Source organism: Cygnus olor, chromosome 1 (genome assembly GCF_009769625.2).
Source record: "Cygnus olor isolate bCygOlo1 chromosome 1, bCygOlo1.pri.v2, whole genome shotgun sequence".
Classification (NCBI taxonomy): domain Eukaryota; kingdom Metazoa; phylum Chordata; class Aves; order Anseriformes; family Anatidae; genus Cygnus; species Cygnus olor.
The window spans coordinates 85,226,642-85,254,604 of record NC_049169.1 but is presented as its reverse complement, the minus strand read 5'-3'; the positions used below and the strand labels follow the sequence as shown (position 1 = coordinate 85,254,604).

Sequence of the window (27,963 nt, the reverse complement as noted above, 5' to 3'; positions counted from 1 at the left end):
AAGGGGGGCCGGGGGCGCGGCCTCCTTCCCCCGCCCCCCCGCGGCCGCTCCGCGGAGCCGCCGCGCTATAAGTGCGGCCGCGGAGCGCGGTGGGCGCCGAAGATGCGCTGGCAGCCGACGCTGCGCGGCGCCCCGCCGCGGCCGCCCTGCGCGGAGGAGGAGGAGGAAGAGGAGGAGGAGGAGGGGGAAGAGGGGGAAGAAGGCGGTGGCGGCGGCGCGGGGCGGCCGCGGCCGCGGCCATGAGCTGCTCGGACGTGGCCATGCAGCAGCCCGCCCCCCCTGCGGCGTGCGGGACGCCCCGCTATCTGTCCGGAGTCCCGGCGGGCTGCCCGCAGGTGAGCGGTGGGGTTGGGTGATGGAGGGGAAGGGGGGGGCTTTGCGGAGGGACTCCCCCCCTTGGAGGGCTGCACGGCGCACCGCTGGCTGGCCGGGGCGGAGACCTCCGGCCCGCCAGCGGTACGTCGTGCAGCCCCCGGGTTGATTTGGAGATGCGAGGAGTTGGTGAGGGTGTCCCACAGCAGCGGAGCCTGGTAAGACTTTAAAAAAAAAAATCAAAAAAGAAATAAAAATCCAAATTCTTATATTTGGCTTGCTCGGCTGGAGTGGGGCGGGACGGGGGAGAAAGTTGCTTCTTGCCTTCTTGTCCCCCCTCATCCTCCCCACTCGCCCGTGCGGTGCGGTGCGGTGCGCTCCCCAGGCGCGCACACGGGAGGGGACCCGCGCTGCTCCCTGCGCTGCTCCCCGCGGAGCGGGCTTGCCTCGCCGTACTGAGCCGCACAGCCCGGCTCTCCTGGAAGAGCGGCTTCGGCGAGTTTCCAACTGAATTTGGTGATCAGATGTATTTGGAAGAGAGAAGAAAAAAAAAAAAGTGAATCAGGAAATTCTTATCAGGCTGACAGCATTTTTAGACTATGCAGTGCGTGGGTGAAGTGGGACTAATATTGACTTGGCCCTAATGTAGTCATCTGAGAATACATTTTTTGGTTGTTGCTGCATTCCATAAGGTTTTATCATTATTATCCACGAAGATTGTTTTCTCCGTACATGGGAAGTGACCCCTAATATCAACTTGCCTGGGAGACATGAATATGGGCTAAAACATTGAAATTCCTATCACTTGTTATTGTTTTTTTCTTTATTGTTGGGAAAAGAGCTTTTGCGGAGATGATACTGAAGCTGACTTTTCCAGGTCACTCACGTTGTTCACTGTAAACACAGGCTCTGGAAAACTTGCGAGTTTAGTCTGTTGCAGTGTGCCTGCATTATTATTTCTTCTCTGATCTAGGTCACGGCTCGCAGAACCCTCACCTTATTCAGTGGTTGTTAGTTATGAACTTTGTATTTGAGTATCCGGAGCTCCAGTTGTTAGCCCACCTGAGTTGGAGGGAAAAGAAATAAATAATCTCAAACAACTTGACTAAGAGAACTAGAAGCAGAAAAGTGTGATTGAAACTTAGGTAGACTTTTTAGCACTTAACTTTGTAGGCAATTGGCTGTGTTTCTTTTCCAGCACTGGAGCGCGGAGCACCTAGTATGTGAAAATCTATCTAGTGATCGCTAACGGCTGTGTCACACTCCTGTGCAGTTGCTTTTTGTTTTTAAAGAGACTCAAGAAGTTTCTCCATCAGCTGTAAGCAGCACCACATCTGAAATGTCCCAGAGGCACCTTAATGAAAGTCAAAGTTTCTTAAAATTTCATTTTAAATAAATTGAGTTCCTGTGGCTTATGCTATTTATGAAATGTGGAGGTAGATATGCAAGGCAAGAAACATAGCTCTGTTGAGCCAATACAGCATATGAGTCATGGCCAGTACAATATATCCTGTTACCACCAAAAAAGCATTCTCAACCTTGCTATCCTACACGTTATTGACAGTTTGTTTTAGTTAATCCTGCTCGCGCCAATTTTCCTGAAATGTTCGGAGCTGAAGGGTCTTCACAAACTAGTCAAGTGTCAGGCTGCAAAACCGAGCTGTTTGTGCTGAACTAAGAGTGCTGTGCCCGCTGCCTCTAGCAGCTGCGGGCTTTAGAGGGGTTTAGGTATTCTCTTTTAATCCAACACTTTTTAAAAAAATAAAAAGTAGTAAACACAGGATGAACTCCTGATGTATCTATAGTCATAGTGGAATGATTTAGCGATCGGGTAACACATGACATTTTGCAAGTCTCTGTTTCTTCAAAATCATCCTGTCAAGAACATTTAATCAAGTGGTAAAGAGCCTAAGAAAGAAGGAAGAAGATTCTATTGCCAGGTTTTTGTTTCTTCTTACACATGTGTTCAACATGTAAAATGCTCCTGCGCTCTTCATAGGGATGATGACCATTTTAAAGAATGTTCTCCTTTGTTGGAATTAAAACTGTGGTTTAAAAATAACACTGAGGGAAGATGTGTTAGTGGGGCATCTTTAAAATAAAGCTCTGCATTGGAGCTGACAAAGCGGAGCTCACCCTTAAAATATCCAAGGACTCCCTTGAGGCATTTTTCAGTACCATCGTACTGCTCTGTCGTCTTCCAGTACCCAGTAAAATGGTTTGTCTCCTGAGAGAGAGAGCACCTCAGCCTTTCCTTTTAATTTCAGGGAGCTGGAGGTGTGTTATTCTAACTAAAGCTTGTCTATCCTCGCAGGTACTTGTAATAAACCTGTTGCAGATGTAATTGGTTATGCCAGATTTTGGCATCAGTTTTGTATCTCTTGAAGAGCAAAGCAAGTTCTTCAGTGATGGAACTGCCGTTGCAGCTATTTAGGCTCAAGTTCTAGATTACAGCACTTCTCTGGAGAGGTCGTTGTCTTGCCTTTCTGTAGGTTGCATGCTGCATACGCAGGTCAGGAGAAGCGTCTCCGACAAGCAGCTGGCGCTGTGTCACTGCTCTGCACTCAGTGGGGTCTGAATGATGGTCTCCTTTTTACACAGAAGGTCTTGGATTGCTTTAAACGATGGATTAGCATGCAGCCAGAGTGTGCAGAATTTAGTTTTTTTGTTTGTTTTCTCCTTAGAGGGTGCTACATCGTGCCTTCTTGAAGTTACCCCACTCCAAAGTTATTCCCACATTTCTGTACATGTAGTTGTCACTCCACTAAATAAGCACAGAGCTGATTTTGCCTTGCACAGTGATGCAGAGTTTGTAGAACCTCAGCTTTAAACAATTCACAGCCAAGAAAGGACTTGCTGGCAAATTAATTTAGATTTTTTTTTTTAAGTGCTTAATGGACTGAAGCCTGAATTCCTATTGAATGTTAATGGGAGTGGAGGCTTAGCACCTCAGATCTTTGAGATTGCTGAAGTCCAGGGACATTGCTGGCAGGAAGTAAGAGAAGTATGGATATATAGATCCTTATGTGATGCCAGAAGGAACTAATGAAAAGGGGATGCAGCCCTCTTTCTACAGGTAAATTGGGGTTTCCATGTTCCTTTGCAAAAATACAGAACGAATGTGTGATGGTGTTACAATAAGTACACATTCTTGTGCATGGTAAGGAGCCGTGCTGGCCTGAGTGTAAAGCTCTCCGGAATGGTGCAATAAAAACTCTCTTCACTGTACACTTTTCTGAGGAGCTCTGAAGCTGCAGTAGTAAGTTTTGGATTTCTTATGTATTGGGTGAGGAATGGGTGTAACAGAGCTGCTCATTCGAAGAGACTGGAAACATAATCGGTGAAGAATCCTGTTTTATTCTTGGCGTACAAGACACGCAGTGACAGCTTGCCATACCCTGTCGTCTAGGGACAGCAAGCTGCAGGGCTGAGGCTAAGGTAGGATTCACCCTGGCTCACTAACAGCTGATTTTAAGACCTTTTAAATGGGAAGTTACAGTAAATGGTAGTTTTGGAACATCTCCATGGTATGTAGATGTAGAGAGCTAAGCCAAACACCATCCTTGCTAAATCAGTCTTGCATAAAGAGTTGTGATATGCTCAAGTCAGACTTTCTGCTGGCGGTGCTGTAGACAGACTTTTTCCAGATAAGGGCTTGTCTCCATTAGCAAATTAGGTCACTAACGCAACTCTTCCTTCCAGATGAACAGCGCTGCAGACAAGAACAAGCCGTGTGTAGTGTTGTGTCAGCTGGCCATAGCTAAACCCTCGTTCAGATGCTGTAACTCAGTTTTCCAGTAAAGTTATTTGTATCGTCTATTTGCACCCTTGAGTATGGGTGTATATTACTGATGCTGGGTGTGCGTGGCAGTCCACGGAACCTGACACACCAGATAGTAGCAGAAGGTAGCTTCACGTTTCATTTTTGTAGTTTGGATGTTTCCTCAAGGTTTGTTCTGAAGTCTGATGGGTCCCCTGCTGCTGACTTCCCAAGACACTGAACAGCTTCAAAGGCTACTTCCAAAATTACGGGATGTAAAACCTGGATTAAGTCTTGCTCTGTGTGTGGGTGTATTTGTTTTTGTTTGGCTGTTTTTTAACCCCACGAGACCCTGCTGATTTCAAAGATATGGCTTGCTTTACCTTGTTGTTCTGATGGGACCAAACCATTTGACCTTCCTATATCTACATGAAAATAGAGCCTTAATGGCACAGCCTTGTTCAGATGTACTGCAGAAGATGTATAAATTTAGTCTTCTACTACTTGCCTCCATCAGCTGAACACTGCAGGGCCTCCAGGCTCTACTGCTGCAAACCCAGTGGATCACCTGAAAGAAAGTGTGGCTTTGCTATTGGCTTGCTCTTTGCAAGGGGAGAAGTTACCATTTCCTATTTTCAAGGCATGCAGTAAATGCTGCTTTCAGGCCCAGCATTCCATGCCATGATTGCTTGAAATTGTCTTCTTCCTTGAATACTTTCAGTGTTATCAATAGGAGCCTGCTTGGCAGGCAGCTCCACAAATGCGGGACTGTCCGTGATTTGCCTAGGGTTTGTTACTGAAATTCCTTCTCAGAAGCTTATGTCGAATGACAGCCTTTTTCTCAGGATAGGGTCATATAGTGTTTCCTCAGTGTAGTTATTCTTTATTTTTAGTTTCTGTTCTTTCTCTCATAATGGAAAATCTGTAACAGGTGGTCACAGGCACACCAGACTTTCATGCTTGGGAGCATACAGGACCATATGCTGCATGATGGCATATATGGAGATAATAAGTTGTAGGATCAGACAACCAGCTTATATGTAAAATAAGAGCCGGCTTGAATTTTCAATTCAAACTCAGCTACACTAAAATTTTTCCAGCCTCAGCCGTGTTTGGTAGTTTTTATGCTTTGCTGCCTACTGGCTGCTTTCAGCTGGAAGTAAATTTTTTTTTCAGTTTGTGAAAAGGAATGCTCTGACATTTTTACCAGACACCCCGGCTGAGATCCGGGACCCTTGAAGTCAATTGGACTTTTGCCATTGGCTTTCATGTGGCCAGAGTTTCACTGCATGAGAACAGTTTTCCTTGGTTCTGGGCAGGGTATGTTGGAAAATAATGGGAATCATCAAGACAGGGGTTTTGTGTGAGATTTTGGACCGCGTGCTTTCTTGTTGTAAAAGTCCCAAGTGGTCTGTTTTCCTCCAAAAGAGTGGAGGATGCTTATTCAGCGTGAACCCTCTCTTTAATATTTCTATATTCCTGATCTGCTTTTGACCTTTAGCTTTTTTTTTTTTTTTTTTTGGGGGGGGATACTTGTGGTAAGAGTTGAAATTTTCTTTGAAAGAACCTGTTTGTAAATATATGAAACAAAATTAGTGTCAGTTTAAGTTGAATGCAGCCCATGCTGCATTATTTACCCTGAGGTCCTACCATCCTGCTTGTGCCATGGGCTTTTGTGTCTGTTACTGAAGATGGGATCAGATGCTATAGGCACTAGATTTCCCGTTTCTTTACCTGTTTTCCAAAATGCTAAGATGACTTCTAATTCTATATTCTGAGTCTTGGCCAAAGTGAGATATTCTGTGTTTTTGTTTTTATTTTCAGATGCTGCTTAATCTCAGTCTCTAGCTTTTAGTGAAGAGAGAGGTATAATTCATGAATATATGAAAGCATTATAGAATGAAAAAATGCAAGACACATGCGGAGTTTGGTCAGCACTTACACTTTATAAAGACCTTACAGATACTGTTGACTGCTTAAATGTGTGCCAGAACTGTTTGTATGAAAGAAGTACAAGGGAAAGTGGGCTAGCCCAGACTAGTTATCAGAAACCTAACCTGATGTTTTTTGTTTTTCTTTGGTATTATTTTTCCTCTCTCATGAGAGTGGGACAAAGTCACTTAGCAGTTGATGGAAAAAGTAGATACTTTCCCACTCACACAAGTGCAGATAGAAATGCTGTGAAAAGATTACTGTTAAGGTCAGAATGAGTGATGCAGAATTTGCATGTAGGCAGAGGTATCACAAGAGAGTAAGGGAGAGAAAAAAACTATAATTTTTATTATAGGATGTATAATATGTAAAGGATGTATATAAGTTACATACAAGGAAAAATCACTTTATCTCACTGTAGCTTCATATTTAAAGGGCCCTGTAATCGCAGGTGAAAAATTGGCTGATAATTTCAGCCTGAAATACAAACTAAGTAGATCTGTATCTGATTGCAGGCTTGATGTGGTTTTGAAATATCTTTTAATTTAGAATTTTCATTCTTTGCAAAAAGTTCACCACAAAACATAATTTTTCCCTATAAGTAACTTTACACAAGCCATTGTACCTGTCCATCAGTACTGCCATCTTTTTTGACATTAAAAAAAAAATATGAAAAAAATAAATCAGATTCATTGTTTTCAAAAACAGAGCAAGTACTCGGAATGTCTTGTAATGACTACCCATGGACTGGAGGGGAGGGAAGAAAGTTGAAATGGAAAATGAATTAGATTCTTAAGCTGTGGAAGGGGGAACATTCCTGCACAGAGAAGCGACTCTGGAGATAAGTTTTAATTTCCTGAGCTCCAGTCTCTATATAGAAACATTGAAAGACTTCCTTCCTGATAACCAAGTCAAGCCAGGGGCTATATTAAACGATGTGTTTCTGTATATAATTGCATGCTTGTGTATGTATCTGTATACTTGCAGCATAAATACAAATAGTGTACCTGTAATCACAGAAATCAACTTTTAAAGTGTGTTGTATGTATTCAGGGTCCAGCATATGTACAGTATCTGAGATGTTGTAATATATCAATATCTATTTAGACACCTTTAAAGTACCTCTTTCATGCTTTCTATCTACTTAATAAATAAATGAATGCATAATATAATTAAAAAGTGGTTCCCAACCTCTTGTCTTACATTTTTAAAGAGGATCTGGGTTGTGGTGCATCTTTGAACATCATTAAGTCATTTAAGTAGATGTGTTATAGATTTTTAATATGTACATCAGCTGTATATGTGATATTGTTAAAACTGTTTCTGTCCTATTGAGGTCTCATCCTTCAGAGATTATTTAGACAAAACCATGAAGCTCCCTGTGAGTGATATCTTAGTGTTTCAGGAACAAATGTTAGGAGTTTTTTAGTTTGTTTAGAGAAGGCACAAAGCGTTTACAAAAAAGTACGGGTCACCTCAAATTCAACACTTGCAAAAGTTAGTTTGATAGCTTCAGGCTACCTTTCACTTTAGCACTTAGGTTCTAGAAAAACTATTTATTGTTTTAACTTGCTGTTTTTTGTTTGTTTTTTAACGTCTTGAGAATAAAGCTGTATGTCTAAATAAGTGATACTGTACTAAGCAGAGCCACTTGCTTTGTGAAGCATAGATTTACATGAATTTCAGGCTATTGTTTAGATCTCCCAAACTGCAAAATAAAATTCCTTGCATCCTTCGTTACAGTTTGTGCAACAGAGTCAGAATTAAAGGTATTACTGAGCTGGTGTATGTTTTTCAGTTAAGCTACCAGAATATCTGATACATCACTTAATTGCTCTGAGCTTGTAGTATTGTAGGCTTTAATTTCATTTGTAAGTATCTCTTTCTTACAATTAATTCTTTTAGTAATCACTCATAATTGAGAATTAGCTCTGGAGTTTCTATTTTGTGTTACAATAAGAGAATTTGTATCTGCTTATGGGATATTAGAAAGCATCGAATGTAAGTACATTTTTGGTGTACGAGATTGGAGAACGACTTCCAATTATTTCTAAATCTGACAAGCGTATTTATTGTATAACTGGAACTTTATGGACTGTGTAGTTGTTTAACTTGCTCTGTAGAACAACTTTGGAAAAAGAGAAAGAAGATGTAAACTTAAAGAGATTCTGATGGCGCTAAAGTGTTGCCAAGCAAACCATAAAAGACAAGTCAAGCTGTAATTCTATAGAAAAGCTATGAAATACTTCTGCATATGTGCTGTAGTTGTTTTTGGGTTCCTGAAGCTGCTTGTGTGTAAAGTCAGCTGTGGAAATGGCTAGCTAGCTAAAAGCTATGATTCCTGCAGCTTGACTGTTGTGGGGAGCTTTTTTCTGTGAAAACAGTTGTAAAGTGGAACATCTGAAAAATATGTTCCATGCAAAATGGATCTTCACACACATTTATTTTGACATTTAGGTTTGATTTGAGAGAGAGAGAAGATTCTGAAATAGCTGTTCACAGATGGCTTGTGCTGGCTTTATTTTTTTTAATGCTTCTCCAGTGTTTTTGGTTTGGGGGGATTTTTTTGCATGTGTTTGCAGACTTGTCCATCCCCCTCTTCCCCCAGATCACATGCTTAATTTTTTAAGACTTGAATTTTTATTCTTTACTCCAGAAGCTGGCATTTAAAAACAAATAATAAAACAAAACAAAATAACAATAAACCTACCCCCAAAAGAACCCTTTCACCACCTGAATGTGTAGATTCTCATGATAAAAACAAACAAAAAACACCTTTCCTTGCCCTAAATGAGAATTTATGCATTTTGTGGACTTTTGGAATACAGCGGAAGACTTTTCAGGAATCAAGTTCTCTCACTGTTCTTGTCCTCTTGCCCAGGAGAGCAAAGCTGGGTGGATGTTCAGCCAGAAGGGTGAAATACAGAAGTTGTGTAAGTGGCCACCTTTCTGCAGGGCTGTACAACCTCTGCAGCCCTCGCTGATGGGAATATGCTTTCCAGGTGGGAGTCAGCAGTAAATTGTCAGAGTCTACCTGTGTTCTTTTTGAAGGTATTGGGTGCAAACCATTGCTGTTAAACTACCTGTGGATGTGAAATGTGTCTGAGGAGCAGGTCCATCTGTGTGTGAGGAATCAAAACTCTTAAGCAGCACTGGTAATCTCTTTTCTGTAAAATGTCGGTGCAAAATATCTGTCTTCCAAGTGCAATGAACTGAAATGAATATTCAATGCATTCAGTTATTTTTCTTTAAGGAAACCAGATGTTGAGCTTGCACCGAATGCTTTTAGTGATACATCTCTTGTTTGTTTTGTTTTTAATCCCAGAAGAAATTAGCTTTATACAACAAGATGCAGGAGTCTCTGGAAGTGACCCTTCCCAGCAAGCAAGAGGAGGATGAGAAAGACCAGCCTGCCGAGATGGAGTACCTTAACTCTCGCTGCGTCCTTTTCACTTACTTCCAGGGAGACATTGGTTCAGTAGTGGATGAACACTTCTCAAGAGCTTTGAGCCAAGCCAGTAGCTTCAACCCAGAAACTGCCCTCACCAAGAGCAAGGCAGGGATAAGTCCGTTGTGGAGAGGTAAGAAGGGAGGTTACCTGCTGTCTGTGGTGTAGTTTACTTGGTCTACGTCATTGTAACAAATACTGCGTTGCAACTGAAATTTTGCTCCCTTGTGGAGGTGGAAAAATCACCCCAAATATGGAAGAAATGAGGAGCAGCTTGGGGTTGAGTGGTCTGGTGTGCTAAAGGGGGAAAGAGGTGCCAAAGGCGTGGAAGAAACAGTCATCTCCCACTCTTCCCATAGCCTGCAGCTCCGCCAAGGCCTGGAAGGTGCAAGGCAGAGCTCATGTGGCTTCAGAAATGTCTGCTGCAAGATTTGAGGCTTATTTTTAAGCTCTAAGTGTGAAACTTGGCCTGTAAGGCAAGAGCAAAGCTGTTTGGGATGCTGGCCTTGGAAGTGAGAAGACCCACGCAGCCTTCTTGGGTGACTTTGCCAGGTGATTAAGATTTGTCTACAGCTGCTTTCCAGGTAGGGAGGAGCCAACACAGGCTGGAATGGGCCCTGGCCCTGGCCCATGTGGCTGGAGCCTGCCCGTCAGGAGAGCTCACAGGAGAGAGACAGCCATCGTTACTGACTTCCTACATGTAAAATGGGGGTGGCTGTGCTCTGTAGCAGGAAGTAGAAACTTTAACGGTCAATGCTGTGAAGTGTTTGAACAGCACCATACACTCTTTGCCTCATAATGGACGTAAGCATTATCAATGTAATGAAGGACAGATCTTTCCGGATAAACTAGGTAGATCTTATGGATAAGATTTTTAAACTGGTGGCTGTAGAAAGCCTGCCTGTAAGACATTATTTCCATTTTGTTGAATGCGAGAGTCTATGTAGTTTTTCAGATTCACAAAGGCATTGCTTCTGATCTTTTCTTCACATGGACTGTCAAAGGGACGGTGAACTAAGAACAGTGATTAATGACCTTGCATCAGGTTTAGTGGGAGAGATACCATGAGGATCCTTGTAGGACTGGTGGTATTCGTAATCAGTGATGCTACGGTGAGAGTATATTAATGAAAGTCACAGATAATAAAGAGAGGATTTTTGGAAACCACTGTGAAGAGAAAAATAGCACAGAACGTCTTGCTTTCCAGAAGAATGATGACAAATCCGAGGAAGTTTAAGCAAAGGTCAGCACAAGTGGCTAGGGAGCTAGAGGAATTTATGGCTTGAGCTGGGACCATTAATGTTAATGGGAAATTTTCCGTTGACTTGACTGAGAGCAGGATTGAATCTATGCTTACTAAAAAGAAGACTGGAGCATTTATAAATGGCCCAGACATGCTGCAAATGTTTTAGAGGTGGGATCAAGGCAGTCACTAGAGACACGTGCCTACAGCAGACCCTCTTCTCTGAGTGTTGAGACATATCATGAAGTGAGGGTTGTGTCCTTCTCTTTGGCCTCAGAAATTCCCAGCTCTTTTGCCCTGACCCCCCTCCCAGTTGCACAACCCTCTGCAGAGGACTCTGTAGTAGACAGGCCAGGGTGACCTGGCACACGGGCTCTTCAGACAGGCTGCTTCCTGACCTGGGGTGCCCCATGCCATCAGTGGGATATGAAGGTCTGTGTGTTCTGAAAGTGCTCCAGGAATAAAGTAAGGGGATATGCCCTCTGCTGTTGCTGCACCTGCAGGAGCAGTATGAAAATACTCAGGGAGGCTACTGGGCAGAGCTGCTTGCTTCTGCGTAGGAGACTAAGAAAGATGACCATGTTTGTTTCTCCAAAGAAGAGAACCTGACAAGAGCTTTATTGTACCTAAACAAGTTTCTGAAATACGACTGCTTGAAAAAATGCTAATGCCTTAGTCTTTTGGTTTATATGCTTCTGTTGAAAATGCTCAGTTGCAGCAAATGTATATGAATTTGTATCCCATTGCCTAAAAGAAAATATAATTAGCTTGAAGATTTTTTTTATGAATAAATTTCATGGAAAGTTAGATATATATTTTTTACAAGAAATAATAAATTGACAATAAATTATTAAAAGATCAATTAAAAAAAGCAACAAAGATTTTGCATTTGCAAATAGCTGTTTTAGAAAGTATAGATTTAAGTGAAAAAGTCTGTGGGAATGTACTGGCTATTTAGCTCATTGCGTTATTCTTTACCTGATAGAGTGGACAAGAGGACAAGGTTTTATTTATTTATTTATTTATTTATCTAAGTTGCATTTTTTTAGTGTTGTGATAGAAAAGCAAATTGCAATTTCATCATTACATTAATATTGTGGTTTTTGGTTTCAAGGAGGGATTTTGCTTGTGTATAAAAAATAGAACTTATCATCTTCTGTATATTGAAAATACAGATCAGTCTGATCAGTTTAGTCTGAAATGAACTTAAAAACTGTCTTTTTATATAGTATAGATTCCTACAACAAATTTGAGTAACGGGGTGCTAAATGCTTAATGGTACTTGAAATCTTTTGCAGGGCCTATACTTGAAACTAATGTTACCTTTATGGAGTTTTTATCAACATGTTTTTCCCAACTGAAAGGGATTTTTTTTGGTTTTCCTCCTGCCTTAACTGAGAAATAATGTTGTGCTACAGAGAATTCCATACATTGTCTTCTTTACAGCATGTGGGCTTTGGCAGATTTTCAGTGCATGTTGGCCAACCACCATTAACATTTGCATTAGTCACCACTTTGTGGTATCTGAGATGTTGCCATCTCCCTGCCTCACTGTACTCAAAGTAGGAAATTGTGGTAACTGAGTATCTTTCTTGGCGGACAATTTTAGTTAAATACCCCTTTCCCCCTCCCAAAAGCCTGTGGAAGCTATTCAGATATTTTTCTTTCTCAAGGACAGTGCTGAAATAGCTGTTTCTCCTTTGCCATGTTTCACAGAGGCCAGGCATCCAACATGACAATATTTGTAAAAATAGTTGTCTGTGCTCACTGCTGTAAAGGTAGAAAGAAAAGAACAATCTTCAAACACAGTGGAAATGTGTGGTAGTTGTGGGTTGTGGTTCAACACAGATGGTTCTTGTTGAAGATGTTGCTGCATGCAATATTTAGTAGCATCCTCTGTGAGCGTTCAGACTGGATGAAGTTTTCTTGCAAGTTCATGTAACCTGGATGGACGTTATATCAACAGTGACATGACTTCACCTTGGCCAAAGAGGTCGTCATCTGCAGTTACGCTCGCAGGTGTCTCAGTGGTAGCTGAACCATGACAGCTTCTGACAGTGGTAATGGCTTTTGTGAAATGGGCACAGGTTTGACAAATTGAGATGACCAAACGTATTTTCTGTGGCCTAGACCTATTGCATGATTGGTAAAGGCAAACTGATATGCAATCTGGACTGAATTCGTATTGCCAAATCCAGTGGTTTTAAGTGCTCTCTCCTGATATTAAATTTGTCCTGCACATACTCTGTGGTTTTCGGCACTTTTGTGAAGTGAAATGGTTCACATTTAGGGCTTTTCCATGCTGATAACAGCCAGACAGTTTTCAAAAACTCTCCATTACAGTGATTAATTTTCCAGAATACTGGCAATGCATTGTCAAGCTGCGTTTCTCTGTTAGGCAGTGAGGAAAATAACAGACTGGACATGAAGAAGCTTAGTTTGTTGGTTTTTTTTTTTTGACAGCCCTACTGCCAACACTAAGCCATGTGCACTCTGTGTCTCAGCATAATCCCCTGTAACAAGGAACAGTTTGCAAACGATGAACAATAACAATTTCAGAGGGGTGCTGAAGCTTCTGTTACGTGCTCGAAGCTCTCTCCAGTCTTCTAGTATGAATTACAATAGAAATACAATGCTAAAAAAAGAAGCAGCCTTTTGAAGGAAGCCATATTGGAGTTTTTTTGCAGCCTCTGAGAGCGTTTGGCACAAAGATAAGTTCTTTGCGTTTGTCCATAGAATATTTATGAAGTTATTTCCAATATCAGAAGTCATTTAGGCTCAACGAACTGCCTAAACCAAAGCCAACTGATGAATGGAAAAAATGCTGTTATTTTAAAGGATTTTAAAATAGGTACAACAGTGTCCTAGTGGTGCAGTCAGAAAACTCTGAGTTTTGTTTCCAAAATATTTTTGTGTAAGCACAGTTCAGAGGCAGGAGTGTCTAAAGAATCTGTTCATTCTCAATGATGTCTTCACCCAAGTCTCATTCCAGTTGCTTGTTAAACACAGCAAAACAAAAAGTCATTTAGGAAAAAATAATATAAACATTTTTTTATAAATGCTATATGAAGGACAGAGGTTTCCTCACCTTGTCAAATATTAAATGACCTTGGCTTTATTACTCTGTAGGCTATTTTTATGACTTTGGTCTTTCATCAGAGGTAAAGTCCTGTATTTTTATGTTTCCATCTTTGACCAAAAAAAAAAAAAACCTGTTTAAGCAGAGGCATATTGCATGAGGCAGTACTTTCAAACATGAGTTGGCAAGAGGGACGTGAGAGAGAAGATGCCAATACTTTCCTACACATCAAAAACATTAACTGCTTCTTCAAAAGAGGAATTTTTAGAACATGATTTCATAATGTAGAGGTATTGGAATGCATTTAAATATAAGTCAAGCCCTAGCTGTAAGGAGCAGAAAGTCTTTTTTTTTTTTTTTTCTGACAAAAACTTCTTTCAGTTACATAGGAGACTTCATCTGCCTGATGCTATTGGATACTGAGCAACATGATATAAGAAACTAACATAAGATGCATTAGAGATGATCCCATCAAAACATGCAATTAATTTGAAGAGAATTTTCTAAATGATATGTTCTGGTCTGGTCAGGAGCAGAAGTTAATGTCTCATTATTTCTGTGTCAAGATCCTGAGAGATCTGTGATCCTTCAGCCTGAAGAAGACAAGTCTCCTCATGAGGTCTTATCAATGTGTGTAAATACCTGATGTGAGAAAACGAAGATATGGGAGCCAGACTTTCGTCAGCAGTGTTTGTTGACAGGACAAGATGTAATAGGCACAAATTAGAAATCAGGAAATTCCATCTGAATGCAAGAAAACTTTTTTTTTTTTTCTATTGTGAGGGTGATCAAACACTGGAACAGGTTGCCCAGGGAGGTCATGAAGTTTGGATTTTGGCTAAAATCTGACTGAATGTGGTCCCAGACAATCTGCCCTGGATGACACTGCTTTGAGTCCTGTGGTTGGACTAGCTGATCTGAAGAGCTCCTCTCCAACCTCAACCATTCTGTGATTCTGTAACTTGAAGCTTGAGTTCAGCATTACAAATTTGACAGTAGAAAATCATTGTAGGGTTTCTGTCATTAAATTTGTTTTTCAGCTTCAGTCAAAATTAATTTCTCTCCTCTGTTCCAGAAAACTCAACAATTTCAAGCCAAAGGAGCAGTTTCCCAACTTCATTTTGGACCAGTTCTTATCAGCCTCCCCCACCACCATGCTTAAGTGGAGTACATCCTGATTTCCCCGTTACTGCACCAGGCACCTTCCCAACACCAGATCCCAGCAGCTGGCCAGGACACGGCCTTCATCAGACTGCCCCACCTCCTCCCCCTGCTGCATCTGAATCCTGGCATTATCCTTTAGCATCTCAGGTGAGCCCTTCGTATGCACACATGCATGATGTGTACATGCATCGCCATCACCCTCATCCACACATGCACCATCACCATCCCAGCTCGCACCGCGACCCCCGGTATGGGTCCCTGCTGATGCCTTCAGTACGTGCAGCCAGGATTCCTGCTCCCCAGCGTGACGTGACTAAGACAGATCCTGCTGCTGTCACCAGCGCTACCTCAGCATGGGCTGGAGCCTTTCATGGAACAGTGGACATTGTGCCAAGTTTTGGGTTTGACGCAGGTAAGATGGTTCAGTTGTGTCTGTGACTTGTTTTAGCAGAAAGAATTCAAGCAATGAAGTGGAAACGCTGCAGCTCAAGTAGGGTTTGTTCTCAGAGCCTTCTCCAAATAAATTTCCAGGTAGGAATCCCTCCTGAAATTGCTGTCAGAGCAGATGAGCTGTGAAATATACATCTCCCTCTGCCTTTTGCTGAAAGACCCTTGTCTCCCTTGGTCCCACTCAAGACAAATGAGTTGTGACATGATACATGTTTTTTTTGGTTTAAATCTTGTGGGAAATGGCTAATTAAACTTTCACATGGAAGCTTCCAGCTTATTCAGCCAATTTATGTTTTCATTCACCAAAATATAGCTCCAATGAGGACTGAACTAATAACTTGTCAGTACATGAGGATTGCATCCTACTCATGTAAATTGGAAAAGCGTAGCATTTCCTTCCTGTGTAGCATCCAGGTGTCACCTAAAGAAGAGATGCTGTTTAAGCTGTGCTCACCATCATACTGAACTCCATTCTTGTAGGGGCTAGCAGAGGTCTCTGAATCAGATTCATTTTACTCCATCTATAACTATGGGACAACCTCCATAAACTACATCTGCTGCATCACAGGCAAGATTTGACTTGAAGGCTCTCATCTCAGCATTAGGAGCAGTCTGGTAGCCCTCACTGTTTATAGCCGTTTGGTATCAAAGTGATGGGTGACTTATTTCCAGAATGTCCATCTGTGCTCGTGTGCTCTGTTATGGTCTCTTTTTTCTGCTTGATGTTTATCCGACCAGCAGGTTAGTACTTCTGAAACACCTTTTGTTACTTTATTCAGGAAATACTGGGTTTGCATCTCTCTTCCCTTTTCCTTGAGGTATCTGTTTCTCTGTCTTTTTGAGGATGTCTTCTTGATAGCTCTAGCTAACTGATTCCATGTGTAAGAAGTGCTTTCTTGCTTTTGGTTAGTGTGTAAGGGAAGAAAGAATTGGTGGAGGAAAAAATGCTGTTTCTTAAATATGGAATAATAGAAACCAGAACCCAATTATAAGTGAGTGAACCTAATACAAATTTCTTTCTTCCCATAGTAGCAACTGGGAACCAATAACCTCTTCTAAGTACCACGCCACTTACTCCTTCAAGAAATTGAGAAAAAGAGTAATAGGATTCTTAATACTGGATGATTTTATATTTATTAATAACACTTCCAGTCAACCAGATGATACGAGATGTATTATTACATTTTATGCTTTTATGTATAAGAAGATAACCTAACAAAATCACAATAGTAAGTTCTATCTTTCTGACAAATTCCATAATGGAAGTTGCTTTCTCTGAATCATGAGCAAATGGTCATTGCAACTGATGGAGGGGACGAGCCCACTGGTCTGACAGTAGCCCCAGCAGTCCAGCTCCAGAACTCTGTACTTGACTTACGTTTTGGGGGATGGAGCAGCGAACCGTATAAGGGATTGTTTGTCAGGAAGAACCACTACCTGGCTTCAGTGTGAGTCTCGCCTAGGCTGTGAGTTGTTTCGGTACTGGGCAAGCTGGTTTGTATGCTGTTTTTGGCACATGCTCGATGTGTAGATTATAGTCTATGCGTTCCTCTGGGGAGAAAAGAAAGATGAAAAATGATGTGTGACCAGTTTATAGAAACAGAGGATCTCAGCAGACCAACGTCTCTCTTGTTTATGACTATTGAAAATGGCCATGCTCTGAAAAACAATAGCACAACCTTATTGGGCAGCCCCAGCTTGATACCTAGGGCTTTGGAAACAATGGACCAAACAATGAATGTCACAACACATAGTGGTAACCTGTGACATTACAATTATCGGTTTGCTTACCCTGCACGCTCCTCTTCTATAGTCTCCAAGCAGAGAGTCGCTGGGAAGGACAGGAAGTCTCGTTCAGAGAGATTCCCTTTCCACATCTGGTGGATTTGAGACAAATGCTTTGGTTACAGGTATTCAAGGTGTGACCGAGGTGGAAAGAGGGAGGTTAATTGCTCCAGTGTTTTGCATGCATGTTAAATGGAGTCATCCCAGGGAATGTGTGTTGTGCTGCAGGGGAGAGGAGGGAGCTACTGAAGCACCACACTGAATCATATCCAGCACTTACCATCACTGTCACAACTTTTCTTGTTCCCTGTCTGAGTGGTCTCTGTCCACTCTGAGGTAGGGTTTTCACTGTTTAAGTCTCCACATCACACAGAATTTTATTGCATTTAATGCTAGAGCAAGATGGCAGTCTCAGCAGAGAGGCTAAAAACTGGAGGGCCTGGAGAAGAACATACTCGCCTTCTTGTAAGCGGATTCGCCTGAGTTGGGTAAGGTCATAGTGGCAAGAAAACTTCAGTTCCGGAAGTTTTTGACCACATCTCCGTGGAGAATAAAAGACATCAGCATCTGGAGCTGTCGATATTTTAGATTACATAAGTTTCAGTTAATTTATTTGGAAAAAAGCTAACACATATAGAGGATGCTTTTCAGAGTCCTTCAGATATGCAGATGATTTTTTTCCTCTCTTACTGTGAGTCACATTTCTTGTGCTACTGTCACATGCGATTATAGAAACATTTGCAAAATTCCTCAGGCTGAATTAGATGGAGTGATAGGGTTAGGATCAGGGCAGGCTGGCTGTAATCTTACCCTCGTCCAGCTACATTGTTTCATCTCAGCCATGCAAAGCCAAAGACTCCATCTTCTGAATGGACAATGCTGAACCACTTCAAAGGTTAAGAGGGGGCTCCCCTTGCATGCAGGGTGTAGTTTGGGAATTGGTTTCAGAGCAGATTGTATGGGATATTAGCATCTCACTGCAGAGCAAAAAACAAAGTATCAATCTGTCATGCACATCTGTTTGAACTTACATGGTCCTGTTTTAGTGGGATGAGATGGGATTTAGCTACCTGATTCCCATTAAATGTGGCTTAATTCTTATGCTGTATGCTGCAAATTAACCCTTTTAGATGCTTCTGTGTTGGTACAAGTGGGATTAAAGAAAAAGCTAGCCTAAATCAAAATCTGTTGCAACCTGTTACATTTGTGGCTGCTGTTATATGGTGCCTTTCCAAAGCTGAAGTGCCCAAGCTATGGACCAGCTCGATACGTTTGATATCAAGCACTGAGCACAATGTGTTTGTGCATTGAGCCTTAATTCTCTGTCCTACTGATGCCAAGCAAAGCAAAGTCAGCCTCTAACAGCATTGACTGCAGTTCACAGCACATATATGTAGACCGTTGCTGCAGCCACAGTTGTACAGTGTTGGGACTAAATCCTTGCGTTCATGTTAAGGGTGAGAAAGTTGAGTTGAGCACTTAAAATCGGGGAAAAACTGCTGTCTCATTGCCACTGGAGCTGGTGGTTCCAGCCATCCAAGCTTGCCTGTGGGCCTTTGGGAGCAGAGCAGTGGGCACAGGCACTCTTCAGGTGGTCGGTCAGATCCAGCTGGCAGCCCTGTGGGGAGAAGAGCAGAGCAACTTGCCCTGCTACTGCAGAGTCTGCTAGTAGGATATCCTGCCCTGCTGTTGGACAGATGTGCTGGAAGAGGTTTCCTGTAACCCCAGCATAATAAAAGCAGAGCAGGATTTTGGCGTATCTGAGGGCTGTAATTTTGTTTTAAAATTGAGGTGCACATCTGTCTGTCCTTATATTTAGGAGAATTAATAGATATTCTCTAGTCCTGGCTAACTTTGGAAAGTCCACTTTGGAAATGCTTGTAAATCAGTGGGTCATATTGAATACAGAATTTGAGTGGTCAGTCTGCTGCCTTCCGTAGAGTTGTCTCCGTTCACACATGCTACAAGTTGGTCACACTTCATCAGGCTGGTTTAGATGTTCCCACATAACCCGCATACCGTGTGTGTGGCAGTTAGCTACATCGGCATCTCAGAGATGGAGAGTTCTGCTGTGGAATTACTGGCTTGTACAACCCAAGCGAGGGTGTCTTTGCAAATGGGAAAATGTTTGTTCTAGTGGCAGACTGCAAGCTACTGCTCTTGGTTAGTAGCGGGGCTGCACTTGGATTACATGTTAGAAGTGCAGATAGCCTTGCCATAAAGGATATGGGAATATAACGAGGAAAAGGCATGGAAAGTGTTTCACATTCAGTTCTGTAGCTAAGGCAACTTTCATTTTTTTGGTTTGTTTACTGTGGCTGTTTGAACTTAAGAGCTATATCTTAAACCTCCTTGTTACATTTTTTTTCTGTTTCTTGCAAAGACATTTAACTAGGAAGGTGTCTAGTTAGCTGGTTATTCCCCTTCTACCAGTCATTACTGTCAGGTGTACATCCTTTTAAGGAGGTGTGTGTAATATATTTTTTTAAACTGGTATGAACCATACAATCTATTTCTCTTCTCATCAGCTTGCGTTGCCTCCGGTGTCCTGTAGTGCTTCACTGGTAAACTTAAATGACTTCCTTGCACTCTGAAAAGTTTCTGCTGTCTGACTGTCTGACTCCCCTTTTTATTATTATTATTAATTATTATTATTATTTTTTTTTCTTTGCTTTAAAAAAAATAAATAGAAGGGGAAAAATAACAAAAAATTGTCATCACTAACTGTAAGGGAGCTTTGAAGGAAACTAACAGTAGTTTATGATGTCTCTGCTTGTGAGTGGTACTGCCAGGAAAACACCTAACTCATAAATAAAAAGGAAGCATCCTCATTGAGTAAAAAGTCTGCAAGTGTGGCATGCTTTAGTTGACAGATGTCCTGTGTTGTTTTTTTTTTCCAATTTAAAGAAATAGGTGTAAGTGCATATGAAAAGGAGCAGAGAGCCACCCAAGAAGTGTGCTCTGCTTTCCCTTGTTGCAGTTGGACTTGCAAGTGTTTGGGCACTGCTTGGGAGTCCTCACACGGATGGAGCAATGTGGTGTGATCTTTCACATGGCTATTAATAGCTTTGTAGCTCAGCTCTCACATGTTGGTCATCATTAGCGATATAACTGTACTTTTACATCAAGGATTTGGTGGATGGATCTGAATCCATCAGGCCTGTTGGAAGGCTTTCTAAAAACATGAGTCTTCCTTTGGGTTATGCTGTGTGATCAGATATGGAAATGGGTGAGCCGTCTCAGCACATCTTTAATTCTCACAGGTTACTGAACAGGCAACTTCAGCAGTTGTAACACCACTGTAGTCTGTTACAGTTGCATCTATTTATATTAGTGGTGTATTTGGCCTTAAAATCATAGCAGATTAGGTAATTGGTGCATTGGTCTTGGTATAGCAGGACAATATATAGCACGATGCAGAACAGAGAATTGCTGTCTACATAGCAGTGGTTTATATTGGGAAGTGAACCTTCATTTCAAGAAATTTAATTTTCTTGGCTCAAAACATCAAGGGACAGGCTTTAAATCAGTAAGGTTTAAGTTCCTTACTGCCTCTTAAAGTATCCGCCTGCACTTCTCCTTTTTACTTTCCCTATAAATGAGCAAAACCATATCTTCTTTGGGAAGTTTCATCCCCACCTCCCCCTCTATTGTCTGGATTTTAGGTATCCACCCTGTTGGGTGTAAATCTAGTGAAGATTGAATCCCTCTGGAGTAGAGAAATCCCAGATCATAACACAGGTTCCAAGTCCATAATGCTAAAGCCACAACATAGCACCACATTTATTAGATAGTCCTCACTTTTTATAAAGGAAAATGTTAGAAGAACTCATAACAAATGCAAGCTGAAAATCATTAATTTTTCCCATGTGGAAGCACTAGCCGTTCTTGGCTAAAAATCTGACACTCTGTAGGTGAAATTATTTGGGTTTTGTACTTGCTGCGGGAACATTTTACCTCTCTCCTCTGTAAGGTGAAATACCACAGAAACTGTGAGATCCTAAAGTGTTACAGATCTTTTTGAAAAGAGATAGAGTCAATAGCTGGCCCCTATCAGGAAAAATGTTGTTGTTCCATAGTGGATAGCCTGCACAGACCTTGCAGGATGATTTTATCACGCCATGCTCCTCTCCAAATGAGGCCAAAACAAGGAAGCACACATTTACCAGCATTCCTGAACTGCTTGAGACAGTCTAAAACTTCAGTGGGGTTTAAGTTTGTCCCAAATAAACTATAAAAATTGGAGCAATAGCAATGTTACTAAGGAATCCACTAGGCTGGTAAGTTGTGTTTGTTTTTGTTTGGGGAGGGGGGAGGAAGCAGCTGTATCAGATTTTAAATGTTACTTTTCTTTTCTGAAATCCAGGTCTACAGCATCAGGACAAGAGCAAGGAAACTTCCTGGTTCTGAAGTTTAGATATAACTTAAAACCATCTAGAGCTGGAGTCAGCGCAACTGGGCGGGCAATATAACCATCGTTGACTCCTTCTGCACGGGGCAAAGGACACACATGAAGATGAAGAGCCAACCTTTCTGGTTTTGCTATTGAGCCTTTTATTTTTAAGGCCACTTATGGGTCCCACAGAGTTGGAAAACAAACAAACAGATAAACTCGCTTTTCTTTGTTTCCTCATCTGAGCCTGCTGCAGCTGGGCAACCTAACTCCTTTCTGCTACTTTAACAGTGTTTTGTTTTGTTGAGCTTGGTATTTTTATGAACAGTTTCAATTGTCAGGGAAAAAGATTCTCCCTTGACTACAGTGCGCCTCCTTTCAGGAATACATTATTTTGTAGCTCTTTGTGCATCTATTTTTGTAGAAATACAGAAAGTTTGGGTAAGGATTGATGGGCTATTTTAGGATGACATATTTTTTTAAAAAAAAATTGTAAAATTGTTAAGTTCTGTTTAAAGAACTTGCTCTCAGAGAAGCACTGGCAAAAAAAATGTATAAAATGCTATTTTTAGATATCTGTGATGTGTTTGTGCATTTTGGGTTTGTTTTTTGTTTTGTTTTGTTACCTCAAATATCTATCTTTCCCTTCTTTTTAAAGAGCTAAACCTCCCTTCTTTCCACATTACTAGATCTTGATGTTTTTGTCCTCTAGTTCTAGCTTAAGCAAGTATAATTCACACCTAAAGTTTCAGCCAAATATTTTTCCTGTTGGTGTTAGATTCTAGTAAGGGTGTGTTTTTTCTTGTTTCTAAAGACAGCTTTCTGCTGTACTGATTGTCAGAAATTTGCAAACACCTTTAGCATGGAGCAAAGCCTGGGGTTACAGAAACTGCATTTCCAACCCATCCATTCTTTCAAAATGGACCAAATACTTCTATGGATTTTTTATCAGACCTGAGTTTGGACCTCATCCATGATCCACAGAAGCTGATGAATGCAGTCACCTATGAGTTGTTTCAGATGCTCATAGTGATTGTAACTGCTAGCATACTCATATTTTAAGTCACGAGGCAGGACTTTCCACTAAGCTATTTCAAGGGTTTTAACCTGTAACATGAACGTTTAGGATAGAAATGTAAATTTTATAAAAATGTGTGACTTGCGGAAACAAAATGTTTTCAAATGGCCTGATCTGTCTCCTGAGCACCTCATGGGAAGTGCTCACACTTTCAACGCCTGTCGATGTCAAAATCTGGTTGCCTAACCGAAGATTTGTTGGGGGCCTTATGGGACCCCAGCTACAGCTCTTGAATGTCATAAGAAGTTGTATGTGCTCAGCATGCACATAAGCTGGGCTTTGCTGCTGTCAGTGTAAGAATGAACTGGGAAATTATATGGCCATATCTAGCCACAGCACACTGCAAGGTGTTTGGGAAACCCCATTTCTGTCCTGGGCCTTGAGTCTGACCTGATTAATAATGACTTTAGTTGAAGCCAAGGGGGAGCAGGATCCAATCCTGAATAAGGACTGCAAGATTGCCCTCAACAGCCCACATCCTGCAACGGGCTGCTGGTGGATCAGCCTCCAGGCCCAGCAACATGGTGGTAACTCCAGCAACATGACAGCACGTGCTTAGGTGGGACTGAGTACAGGATCAGGGCCTGGGTTGCCAAATCCTGGCTATTGCTTGGAAATGTTGCCTTTCTACTCTGTTTACCTTCAGTGAATGAATATTTTTGGGATCCCCCTGTAATATTTCCCAAGGCTCTCATAACATATTATATTTCTGTTATCATTGTTTTCAGACGTAACTGTCTAAAAGGCAAACCAGCTACATGGAGATCAAGACCATAGACATCAAGACAGATTTAAAAAAAAAATACTTTTAAGGCAGTGAACATTGTGAATGTAGGCTTGTCAGGTGGACACCACATGGGGGTGTGTGTGAAAGGCGAGGGGGAGTGTTGGGATGTGTCTGCCAGTCTGAAATTCAGGCCTTCCTCCCTGCACTGCTTCTTCTCTCCAAGCTTTTGAACTTGATCCTATGAGGTGTTGAGTTCTCCCTTGACATGAGAGGGCTCGATATGCTGGCACTGTGGGCAGTAGGATTATATCACAGTTTGGTAAGACCCTTAATCATGTATCTTGCTGATACGACGTTTGAGACAGTGTAAAACTGTTGAAGGGACTATTCTTAAATATTACCTAAAAATAATAGGGTTGTTAGTGTGTTAGGATGCTGAATTAAATATTATTCTCCCCCAGCCCCACCTCTTGTCCTTATAGTCTATCAGCATTTCTTCCTTAAGGAGTTTCACTCTCATGACAGTTCTATATATTGTTGCTATTGTTGTGGAACTAGCTTCTCGGTTTGTCAATGAATTAGTAATGGAATGGGAAAAGCGCATGGGAAGGAAGGTAACAAAAGCCTTCATGGCTTCTTTATTTATCAGGACAGTATAATTCAGGAAATATCTCAGGAATATGAGTTTCTGAAATAGATTAAAAATTGGGAATTATTACAGTATTAGAAATACTGGAAAATAAAAAAAAAAACATTTATTATTATTATTATTATTTTTCCCTGAACTTGGCAAAGCTGGAAGGCAAAGAGGCAATGTGTCACAAGAGAAACAATGAGAAAAGTTGTAATTTAACTCTTTGAACATCAGGGTTGGAGATTTTGGGGCAGGGGGAGCAAAACAAAAGGCAGTGTTTCTTTTTAATATGTAGTATGTTTGACTTCCTGAAATAGTTAATGTCTAGCAAGAGCAGTCTGTTCATTGTCTTTGTTTTTGCAAGCTCAGATGATGAAGGATCTCCTCCTGTTCCCTGTAGTTGTCAAAGCAGAATGAGACAGGAACAATCAAGCCTGAAGTTTGCACTGGAATTCCTTTCTGGACTGTTTTATTGAGTTGATGGCTAAAGGGAGTGGATATGTGATGATTCTGTTGCTTCTTTCTTCAAGGACTACTGTCATGCACTGTTTTGCTCAGCGGCTTCCACTGCTGAACTTGTGACTGTGCTTAAAGTACTTGTATAAATATGCAAGGTTTTGGGAGACAAGTGCCAATAAAAAACTGCTAATTTCTACAGCTGTTCACGCACCAATCAATTGACTTTGAAAGACAAATTTCCTCAGTAACTAACTGCCCCCTGTACTAACAAATGAGATGAAAGGAAAAGCACAAGTACATAGCAGTAGCCCTTCTTATATAACCTGTGATTTGAATGACAGGAAAGAAAAAAAGTCTTATGACAAATTTTTAAGTTAAATTCAGCAGATTTGCTTCTCTGTCATGCGCATACATATACATGCACACTTATACACGCACAAATGTTCTTATGAGAAGCAGATGCTATGTTGGTATTGCTCTTGAAGGAAGAGGGGAGTGCTCGCTCATGATGTTGCGGTTACAGCTTATTGATGGCAGTGAAAAATAAAAAGAAAAAAAAAAGAATGATAAGGCTGCTCACGCTACCAAAGGGCCCTTAAAATCAGGTCACAGGCAAGTTATGTCTTAATGTGTTACTAACGGACTTGTTTCATTCTTTTTGTGTGTGGTGAATTCCCATGATGTACTAAGAAAGTGAATGATTCATTTTTTGAGGTCTTATAAAAACATGATGTACTCTGACACTATTTCTGGGACAACATAGGGAAACTTGTTTTATTGTGAGAAAATCTAAATACTAAACTCTTAAAATTGTCCAGGATTTTATTTCATTCTTTTTAATGTTGAGAAATCTGCTGTCAATTTTTTTTCTTGTTTGCTTGAAGACTGGGGCTGTTCTACCTGACCACCAGTTTTTGAAAAGCAGATATCCATTTTGTTTCAGCTGCGTTTTCACATCCTAACAAGAGGATGCAATACTACAGCTATTGAACACCCAGCAGATCTGATTTCTGGTGACCTAAATAAGCTACACTTGACAGCAGTAAAATGCACTTTGTTCTAATTCCTCTCCTCACCAGTCACACAAATTCAGTTACTGGCTTTTCTGATGCCTCTTTCACAGTGTGAAAGTCTTCAGTGAATGTTAGGGTTTTCTCAACCTTCTGATTCTCCTGCCTTGAAACATGCTTTTGGGGATGAATCGCTTTGCAGCTTTCAGAGAGAGAGACTGATTGCACACCTCTTGAGAACAGAGATTGTGGGACGGAAGGGAGTGTTGTATCTCCCCACCTGTACTTATGATCAATTGTCTTGCACATACCCAACCTTTCTGCTTCCAGCCTATTGTGTATGTCTAGCTCTTCACTCCCATTTCCTTATATATGTGTGTATATTTACACACACAGTTATACCTAGTTCCCTCTATTCCACCCTTATGCTTCAAATGCATGTCATTTGGAATTGAAGTGAATGACATCGCTACATTTCTGACTGAAACAAACAACAAAAAAAGATATTTTATTGCATTCTCCATAACCTCAGGAGTGAATGGAATTTTTCCATTCTTTAAAAAAAAAAAAAAAAAAAGTGAAAAAAACCAACCCCATACCTCTAAGCCCAACCTTTCAAAAGCCCTGATTTGTTTTATGTGTAAAGATGACCATGGAGTCAGCAGAGTTATGTAGAGAGGTGCAATATGTTGCCTTTCAGCAGACAAACATATGTTGAATACAATTCTTTTAAATAATTTCAGGTACAATGTTTTTCTCCATATCGATGGACCAGCAACATATGTTTCTTTTAAACAGTTTAGAAATATATATATGTTAAATTGATTTCTTGGCTTTAATATGTTTGCCTTTGTGCTTTTAACAGTTATTTGAATGATAAATATTAATTGTGTCTGTAGATTTTTTTAAAAAGTTGATGCATGTTGTTTGGAACTGAAATCTCATGTAAAGCAGGATGGTATTTAAAAATAAATACTGCTTTTACATATTAGCCCTATGGGCACAATCAGACAGTTGTGATGCAAGAATAGTTCCCTTTAAAGCCTAAGGGACTTGTGCTGGGGCGAGGTCAAAATCCCAGTCCCTGAAACAGGAAAGGCAGGAGGGGTCTTCATGCAAAGGTTGAGCTGGTTGGTAATGCTGTTAGCAAAGATGATGATCTTCTCCAGCATTGTATGCTGATGGTTGGGCAGCCACTACACAACGCATTAAAATTAGATTGTACTAGCAGGTTTACACTTGTCCCCTCTTACATGGTGAACTGCATGCCAAGGGGAATTAAAGATATCCCTGGAAACCTGTATTTTAGCTGCTCTTGGTCTGCAGAGTGCATGTAACCCTCTGGCTGTTCCCGCTCTGTGGTCTCCATGATGGGACCATCTCCATCCTCCAGCGCCTGGAGTTCCCTGTGAACTTGCATGGTGTTTTTAGCATCTAGTAGAGATCATTTAGAGACAGTGATAATTAAAACATCACAGTTCTTATGCACCCACTCAAAGGCACAAGCCTTCAAGATGGATCAGCTGTGCATCATTGATGATGGTCGTTACAGGAGCCCTATCCTTGCTTCCTTCCCTCAGTGTCTGTGTAAGTCTTTGATGGCATTGAGATCATTGGGACCAGACGTGAATGCCTGAACTGCAGTCCGGCGTTGGCTGACAAAAAGTGGAGGCCCAGGGTCTGGTCCAACATCAGCGGACATAAATTGGAATCCTCCTTGATTCCAGTGGGCTTGGGCTCAGGTAACTAGTACCTATATAAAACCAATATTTATAGCAGTTGAGGTTTACAGTAATCTAGTAAAGTATCTGCAGAACTATGCTGCACTTTCTCTGCTAGCTGTTTGTAGCTATCTTTTAAAACCATCTGTCAAATCAGGGTTCCTCTCCTTCCCCACTTGATTTCCAACCCTGCTTCCCTCAAAACTCCATTGAACATTTCATCCCTCTCATCAAAACTGGTGGGGGACTTTGTATAAAGAAAAATGTCACTGTTTTAATTACTGAATAAATAATTTAATGTGAATTTTATTGTTATATTTTTAATGTAGCATTTTTGGTTTGGTCTGTATTTCTCAACAATTAGCTAATGCTTTATTTTTATTCTAATGCAACTGAAGAACTCATAAATCTCTTTGTAAATTACAGCATCCTGAGTTTCTATTCTTTTTGTGAGATTAATTTTTACAGCTAAGGGTTTGTTTCCTGTTGGAAACCCTGTAAAACAAGTGTTCTAAGATGGTCCTCTACTGAAATTGGTCAGAGTGAAATCCTAGCATATAAGGCTTTCCAGTTCAGATGCTGTCATTTGCTTCTGCTGTGATGTCTTATTTGTTTCTTTATGTCTTTTTAAGTTGCTTTAGTACTAGAGGCTACTTTAAAATCACACCTGGTAGAATCACTATCTGATGCTTCTTGGTGTATGAGCCTTTTAATTTTTGAATTTTGTTGCTATTTTGATGGTCATCAAGTAGAATTTTTACATGAAAG

At 41.1% G+C, this 27,963-nt stretch overlaps 1 protein-coding gene across 4 annotated transcripts; it reads left to right on the top strand.

Annotated features, from left to right (window-relative positions):
• The first annotated feature begins 71 nt into the window (after positions 1–71).
• On the top strand, positions 72–27,623 carry VGLL3 (vestigial like family member 3). 4 transcript variants are annotated; one of them, XM_040566687.1, is made up of 4 exons: positions 72–335; positions 9,333–9,585; positions 14,850–15,350; positions 21,540–27,623. In XM_040566687.1, the coding sequence occupies exons 1-4, from the start codon at positions 240–242 to the stop codon at positions 21,581–21,583; spliced, it is 894 nt and encodes a 297-aa protein (XP_040422621.1). In that variant the 5' UTR covers positions 72–239; the 3' UTR covers positions 21,584–27,623. The 4 variants fall into 4 exon arrangements, with proteins under 4 accessions (XP_040422621.1, XP_040422613.1, XP_040422626.1 ...); XM_040566679.1 differs by having other exon boundaries at positions 73–335; positions 9,330–9,585; XM_040566692.1 differs by lacking the exon at positions 72–335 and adding an exon at positions 474–530 and having other exon boundaries at positions 9,330–9,585.
• Positions 27,624–27,963: the final 340 nt, after the last annotated feature.